Raw genomic sequence first — 7946 nt, 5'->3', positions numbered from 1 at the left:
GAATCAATGGTTATAGCGGAAGTGGATCTATATTGTGATTGCACTAACGTTTGATTTACCGTAACAGTATCAGACTGTTTTACTTGTTTATTGAATCGAGGAAAAGTTCCCCTCCACTATATGTTATACCTTGCTGCTGTTAAAAGATAAACTGTGTCACGAAAATACCACGTCACTTACTTTACCTCGGGGAAAATAATAAAACAGCTGTTTGTTTATTTTGGGAATGAACAGAGTTGTCAGAACGCTGGTTTGTAATCTATTAATAAAGTTTGACTGACCTATCTGACTGTTTTGTTGACATTCCCTTTATCGCAGTTCCATCTAATGGATGCATAACGTAACCCCAGCCTCTACTGTAGAGTCTATTCTATGCGCCTTATAATGCGGTGCGCCTTATATATGAAAAAGGTTTTAAAATAGGCCATTCATTGAAGGTGCGCCTTATAGTGCGGAAAATACAGTAACCAGACTTTGGATTCTTTCATCACCTAGCATTAAGGCACATTTTAAAGCTAAAAGTTTCGTATGTTCTTACAGAAGCAGTGACAACACTTTCACATCACACTAAAAGTTCAAGTAAAGCAATCTTTCTATTGATGAGGAATTGCAAACATGTTTAAAAAATACTCTGCGATTTGGTCTTCTTTGGTCTGTTGAGAACTGACCATGTGGCTGTGACTTGAGACGTTTGTAACGCTCACTCCATACTTCAATAAATAGAAATAAATCAACAGACATAAATAGAGGAGTGGGAAAGGTCACCTGCAACCTCTCAGCTCTCCCAAAGCTAGTTGGAATATGTCAAAACTCATGAGTGAACTGAGCTCAGTGCTACGAAATTAACTGCAATCTACCCCAAAGGTGGTACATTAGTGTTTAACGCAAACGTGTTTATCGTCTACAACGGACACTTAGTGTTGCAGGGATCGCCGGAAGTGAAAAGTCCGTAGATGCTGACCTGCGGGAACATGGACACGGCGCCGAGCATGGAGCCCAGCTGCACTACGGCACCGCACCACACGAGGGCACTGTGCCCCTCATCTCTCAGTATGACCCCAATGATGACCTTCACGTAAGAGAGACAGAGGACGAACAGGATCCAGGCCAGCACCTGTGGCAGAGAGGAAGTCCATAACAAATCTGAAATTACATCAGCTCTCTGTAGCGTAGAATTACGAAAAAGTGCAAATTGTGGTTTAATATCTTGGTCACATGAATTCATTATCATTTCCCTTTTTCTATACAAGGCAGCCTGGAGTCAACTCTTCCTTTTACTTTTTGATTTTTTTCATGTCACACAATCCTGTGACTTTGTAACATAAAGTAAATGAAACAAACCAAGAGATCGGATTTATTTGAATCTAAGATAAAGTGTCGAGTTCAACCTTAGGAAAAGAGTAATAGTAAAGGAACACTGAGAAATTACTATGAGTCTGATCTTTGCAGTATTTTGGATAGATGAGCTGACATACATTTTAAATTCTTTAGTAATAGCAGAAATCATACTTTAAAAAAAAATACTTGTGTAAAATTAGTCAAAATTGTGAAAAAACGAAATTCTTAGAAGGACAGGAGAGGATTAGGATAACTGGAGAAAAACAATCTGCCTTTTTTTTCTAAAAAAAATAAAGATGAGAATTCTGGGATTAAAGTCAGAATTTTTTGTTTGTCTTCAGTAGCCCTCGTCCTCTTCCATGCTTAATGCAGACATTTCTTTTCTGTTTGAATATTTTTTCATAACCCCCTAATGTTCCAGATGAATGTCTGATTTAAAATTTAAATCAGTGGTACTGATAACAAAGACTCAACTTACTTGAGTCTACAAGTAACTTGTAGACTCAAGTCCCTATGGCTGCAATACAGTCATAGAGAATGCAATGCCTTGTATATCTAGTCAACAAACTTTTTCCATTTTACAATAATGGATTTCAATGCACCTTGTTGAGGAACAGAACACATTGGTGTATATTCATAGAACAGCACAGGATTTATGGTTTTCAAACATTTTAACTGCTCTCTCCTCCTCCCTGAAAAATGTGGTATGCATTTGTAATCACCAAATACAAAAAAAAGATATGAGACTTAAAAACATGTCTTACAATGACAACGGTTCCAGAGGCGTAGTGGACCAGTAGAGGACAGGGACTCATAGCTGCCATGGCCATAATGTAGGCTCCAAAACCAGTCCCGAAAACTGTCAGAAACCCCATAAAGATAAGAGACCTGGGAAAAGTTCACAGCGAAATTAAGTTGAAAAAGTAAACAACATAACACATACAATAGGGATATGGAAATATCTTGTCAGAGAATATCTTGTCTCACCTCACTGGTGCAAACATGGCAATGAAGCAGGCCACAGGGTTAGCAACAGCGCCCATAGTGGCAGCCAGATGGTAGGCTTTGTTCCCATAGGGCAGACAGGAGTACGTCTGCACGGAGGGCAAAACCGCATTGGTCAGAGCGTTGACCCATGCGAGGACAACAAAGATGAACACCACTTCCAAGTTGCTGTATGTCCCCTTTCCAAACGAACCCCTTGATTCTTTCCCGGCGGCCTCTCTAGGGCTGATCATTGGCTTCTGCTCTGGTGCTTGGGCATGCAGAGAGAAGCCTGGATCCCTCTTCTCCGTTTCCAGATCTGGACTAAAGTATCGGTCGCTCTTCCTCTCGCGAGCCACGGCCGGGTGAAGGTTGAGCAGGATGAAGGCTACCAGGCACACAACCATCATAGCGCTGAGAAAAACGAAGAAAACCTCGACGGAGAATTTAGCAGGCTGGTAGACGGACTGCAGCCCGCCGCCGCTCACCCAGCTGGAGTTGGGAGCCGACGAGTTTGCAGTAGAAGTGGTGTTTTCGCAGTGGGCCACCCCCACACCCTGAATCAACGCCACCATGGCGGGCACCAGGCCGCTGAGGCCCTCGCCCGCAAAGTACGTAGTGAGATACTCCGGACGCAGACGCATCATGAAAGGCAGGAAGGTGACGGACGACGTGCAGTCCACCACAGACAGCAGGAAGCTCAAAACCAGCAGGGGTACGCTGCGCAGGGAGCCAGCTATCATCACCGTGTGCCTCCAGAAGAACGCGAGCAGGAAGGTGGCCACGATCCCCAAACCCACGATGGAGTAGATGACGGGCCGCTCGTCCAGCGCGCCTGGCCGGAAGCGGTGCATCAGAGTGATGAAGAGAGGACCTACGTTTGCCATCTGGATGAGGACGGTGAGGTAGGAGGGCAGCAGCCAGCCCTCGGGGGCCTTCTCTTGGACAACCAGGGGAAGCTCCACCCACATCCCGTTGATGGCCACCCAGGAGCCCATGCCGAAAAGGCACGCCAGCACGTGGGTCAGCAGCGACATGACGAAGGCGGGGCTGAGCAATAAAGATGAGCGCAACCTGAAAGAAAACAACAGAAGAAGATTTTGTTTATGAAAGTTGAAGGAATTCCGTTAAAAAATGGGACTTTTTAAAATTTCAAATTCTGCATTTTTGAAACGGTAGCCTCTCAATTTACAGGGAGAATTTATCACATACAAACAAATGTTTTACCCATTAACTTGCATATTTTGTATGCGTATGAGCTATTGAGTTCCGGCAATCAATTATTAACAGGGTGATAAATAAGAAGGCAAATAAAAAGCCCAAAACTTGAATGAAAGTATCTCCTGAGCTGATTTTCTAACATCAAGAATCAATTTCTTTATGCACCTCCTGAATAACATGTATGCAAGTCATTGAAGAAAAATGTATGGAAAACATGCTTATGTTCATTTTGCTCTGAATTTTCAGCCACATAGTGCCATCAACTATGATATATAAAATAATTCACAAACGTTTTCCACTTTAATGTAACATTTGTCTTGAGCAATTCAATTAATAATGGCAGAGGGGGAAAAAAAAAAGATGTTTGGACAAGTGTGCCTAACCTTAAACTAATAAATTGTCAAAGCAACCTTGCATTCAGTCGTGTATTGTAGTAATCCATCAGGATGCCACACCTCAACAGTGATATTTACCCCACCTACCTTGCTAATGTTCTCCAAATCCAGATTTAGCCATGAACTCTGACAAAGCCGTTCCAACCCTTTACTCTTCTTCTGCTGAAGTCAATCTTTTGGTGATTTGGATGTGTGTATACTTGAACTCACTGGGATGGTAAAAAACAAAATTGCCATGAAAAGTGGTAATTTGACTGGTATTAGAACTGAATGGTTTTTTTAGTCTATTCGTAACCTAATCCACCTTGACAAGAGCCACTGTTTTTGGAGCGCGATTCTACTACCACCTTGTTCTATTGCGGGATCTGGTTGGTTGTGTTTTCCCAAAGGTTGTGCAGAGAGTGCTTCAACTAAAAATATTAGCAGAAAGTTGAGTGGAAGGAAAAAGTACAGTATAAAAAGAGGGACAGGGCTAAGTTAGAATCCATTGTAATTAAAACTGCAAAACGTAACTGGGGTTACGTGTTGTAACATTCTTCATTTTATTAAAAGGCATTTTGGCAGCTGTCAAACTACTTGGTCAATTACTGCCACCTTGTGGTTTGATACATGTTACTACAACGCAGTAGTAGCCAAAAAAAAACAAAAACAGAATAGTATTTGTAAAAACAATTTAACAGGATTTTAAAATAAGTTTTAGATTGAAATTTGAAACCAGTTTCCTTCCTCTATTCCCGACTCAGTCCAAAAGTGTCGAAATGTTAGCATGAAAGTGCATGCTCTTCAGAATCTGCGTAACTGACCTTCTGGATGTCTTTCCCTACCTCTTCTTCCATCATTATACCATGTGCTTTCTAACTATGGATGTGTGACCTTTCACACACTAACACACTGTCTGCTCCCATAAAAAGCACCAAGCATTGGGGACACAAACACACACAATACAGGGCAGTGGCATGTCATTCAAGGTATGTTACTTTCTTATGTCAATAATAAACACAAAAACAGCTAATTTTTCAGAAAAAAATCATTAAATGGCTGAAAACTTTTAGCTGTGTGGTTTTTAAAAGCAATGTGTTAGTGAAAGAGGTTTACTGTGTTGTAAAAGAAAACAGTTACGCTAAACTCAGAAAGCTTAGATTAGTCAAGATAATGATATTACACAATGCTCTATGGCTGGAAGCAGGCTTTACTTCCTGGACTTTTGGAGTGAAATATTTATTCTAAAATTACTATCTTTACACATTGTCATCCCTTTGGACAGTGAATGGGCCAGATGGAGTCAGAGGCGTCGCGTTTTAGTTAAAGCACTCCGACAATCCAATAACCTTCAGCTCTTTGTTCCGTCAGGTAAATGTAATTAACAGGTAGCGAAACCCATTCCCTTACCTCGTTCAGAACATGAGTAACAGCTCCTATCAGAACTCCCTCCTCCCAAAAATCTTCACTCCACTAAGTATCACTGTTTTTTTCTTACATTTGTTACCCGCATGTCTGTGCGCGACCCCCTCCCGCTCTCCTTCTCACCCCGACACACACTCGGACTCAGAAAAGCGTAACACTCCGCTTCCGTGTCTCTGCTGCACTTGACTGCCGGGGAGGAGTGGCTAACCGCGCGCGCATGTGCTCTACCGCCATGACGGTTGCGTCATTCCCTCTCCGTTAGAGAGCGGTTCTTCTTCTTCTTCTTCTTTTCCTTTTTTATGGCGGTTGGCTAGAGAGCGGTTTCTCATGGAGCTCTGTGATAGGAGGACAGGCTGTGACGTAAGAAGCTCCTCCCTTCCTACTATTCCATGGTTTACTCTAGTGATGGGATTTTCGGCTCCTTTTCGAGATGCGGCTCTAATGGCTCTTCTTACTGTGGAGAGCCGGCTCTTTCGGCTCCCAAACGGCTCCCCATATATATTTTTGACATTATTAATTAATTAATAGCTTAAACCTAATTTTATAATATTTTGTTTCATTATTGACATTGTTAAGCACTTATGATGAGTAAAAATGCCGCATAACAATGCTATAGCAATACCGATGCGTGTGATGTCCGCATGTGCCTGTGCAGGTTGTTTGTCGAGCCTGCACGATAGGAAATGCTGACTTTGCACAGTCTGCACTCTGCCCTGGAGCTTGATGTAGCATTAAAATGAGTCCAAATCTTGTTCCGTTTTCTGTCACTCATTTATTTTCACCTATTCAGTTCTCACACTGACTCCCCTTCTTTCTGTGCTTCTTGACCGCTGAGTGAGTGTCTGTACATAAACACCTGCCGACGAAAAAGTGGAGATAAACTTTTTTTTCAGTGTTTTCCCGCCACATTATTAATTGAAACTATGTATGATTGGTCAGATGTGTGGAGCACACGCTTGACATGAGGGAAGTGGACCGACCGAGGGAAAAAAAACTCTCCGCTCTAGCACTGGCAGAAGAGCAAAACCCGAAGGAGCGGGAGAAGGGGGGGAGAGACAGCGAGGCACCGCAGGACAAAAAAAACGATGTGGGGAAAAACTATCGGCTCTGGCACTTGCAGAGCATAAGCACAACGACAGGGAGGCGGAGAGACAGCGATATACTGTAGAAGAAAACCCCGGCTCCCAAATAGGATCCTAAAACGGCTCCCATTGTGGAGCCGGCTCCAATCGTTCACGTCAAAGAGCCGGCTCTTAGAGCCGGATCGTTCGCGACCGACACATCACTAGTTTACTCGTCTGACTATGCCCGCTTCTAAAAAACAGAGTCCTAGCGAAACAGAAGAGCCAAACTTCAAAATTTCTAGTACTTCTTGGTCCTTTTCTCAAAAACAAAAGAAAACAAACAAACAAAAAAAACTTTAGGACGTCTGTGTATCAGCTGTTCCTTCGAGCCAAATAGGCTGTGTATCTGCACCTGAGTCTCACAATAACGATTAAAGTTGGCGGAGTTACTCCACTAAAATGACCAAACATGAAAATCTAGTTTGGATTTCCTTCGAAATTCACCTTAAACAGAAATGTTCCTAAGAATGCCTCCCCCACAACACCGGGTCCTCCGCACCTCTTTTCTGCCACAATAAAGTCAAAGGTGTGTCACATTTTCTTGGTAGTACCATTTTAAACACAGTTTGATGGTTTTAGACTGAAAACACTGCAGAAAAATACTGTAAAATGTTAGGATACTCTTGTACAATCAAGCCAAAGTTTCCTGTATCAACTCACACAGCCAAAAACACTTAAGTTATTCCAAGAATGCACATCTAGATGAGGCAGAGATCTGTTTGGATACGGTGGAATATGTGGTGCAAATCTGTGCACATTGGCAAGTTTTTAAGCCATGTTATAGATAAATAATTGGCTATTGAAGATGAATTTTAAGTCAAAATTTACTATGCAAGTAAAAAAATAAAAAAATATTGTATTTTTGTGTTATTTTGTTGGAAATTTACCTTCACCAATGTAGGTGAAAATGCCTCTGAACTTATATATTCAACAGAATAAGAAATCTTGAACTGGCAATCAGCTGGATGAAACCCCAGCACAACCAGTTTTTCCAAACAGAGTTTTGATCTATTTTTCTCTTTCAAATAGTTTCTATTTCACATGTTATAAATGTATTTATTGTGTTGTTTTGTTGTTTTAGCAATACGTGGTTCTCTATTCTGCTTCCTTTACTTTAGCTTAATTTGATTGTACAGCACGTCAGTCGAACTTGCATGATTTTAAATGTGATTTATAAATAAATTAACATTCGCTGCGGTTCTAAAATTTGCACATAGGTTGCGTTAAGGAAAATAAATCTCAAAGAACAATCTGCATTTTAAATTAGCTCACCACTAACTATCAGGGAATGCTATAAAAATAATATTAATCAAAATAGACAGCACCTACCTGGCTGAGTGAGTGTAGATCTACTGTCGGCCTTAGTGAGGTTACACAACTCCTGCACCGCTGCGATGTTTAACACGGCTCTGTCCTTGTGATGTTGCCGTCTGTGAAGAATGCACACAGAGTTGTAGGTGTTGAACTGTGCTAGTCTAAA

General features: G+C 41.7%; 1 protein-coding gene across 4 annotated transcripts; it reads right to left on the bottom strand.

The window, feature by feature from the left end:
• Positions 1–396: 396 nt before the first annotated feature.
• slc52a3-2b (solute carrier family 52 member 3-2b) lies at positions 397–7946 on the bottom strand. 4 transcript variants are annotated; one of them, XM_028019191.1, is made up of 5 exons: positions 5328–5534; positions 4026–4147; positions 2326–3396; positions 2103–2226; positions 902–1114 (listed from the first exon to the last, which is right to left on the bottom strand). In XM_028019191.1, exons 3-5 carry the CDS (start codon positions 3357–3359, stop codon positions 902–904), a joined length of 1371 nt encoding a protein of 456 aa, XP_027874992.1. In that variant the 5' UTR covers positions 3360–3396; positions 4026–4147; positions 5328–5534. The 4 variants fall into 4 exon arrangements, with proteins under 4 accessions (XP_027874990.1, XP_027874992.1, XP_027874993.1 ...); XM_028019189.1 differs by lacking the exon at positions 4026–4147 and having other exon boundaries at positions 397–1114; positions 5416–5537; XM_028019192.1 differs by lacking the exons at positions 4026–4147; positions 5328–5534 and adding an exon at positions 7796–7946.

This window comes from Xiphophorus couchianus, chromosome 5, assembly GCF_001444195.1.
Source record: "Xiphophorus couchianus chromosome 5, X_couchianus-1.0, whole genome shotgun sequence".
Classification (NCBI taxonomy): domain Eukaryota; kingdom Metazoa; phylum Chordata; class Actinopteri; order Cyprinodontiformes; family Poeciliidae; genus Xiphophorus; species Xiphophorus couchianus.
Note: the sequence above shows the minus strand (reverse complement) of the source record. Positions and strands in the feature narration are given on the sequence as shown.

What these genes read in the sequence shown, in the direction of transcription:
- slc52a3-2b (XM_028019189.1), bottom strand. An exon ending in GCCATGTTTGCACCAGTGAG is followed by an intron (nt 2,227 to 2,325) that starts GTGAGACAAGAT and finishes AACTTTTCCCAG; the next exon opens with GTCTCTTATCTTTATGGGGT. An exon ending in CCTCTGGAACCGTTGTCATT is followed by an intron (nt 1,115 to 2,102) that starts GTAAGACATGTT and finishes TCTCTGCCACAG; the next exon opens with GTGCTGGCCTGGATCCTGTT.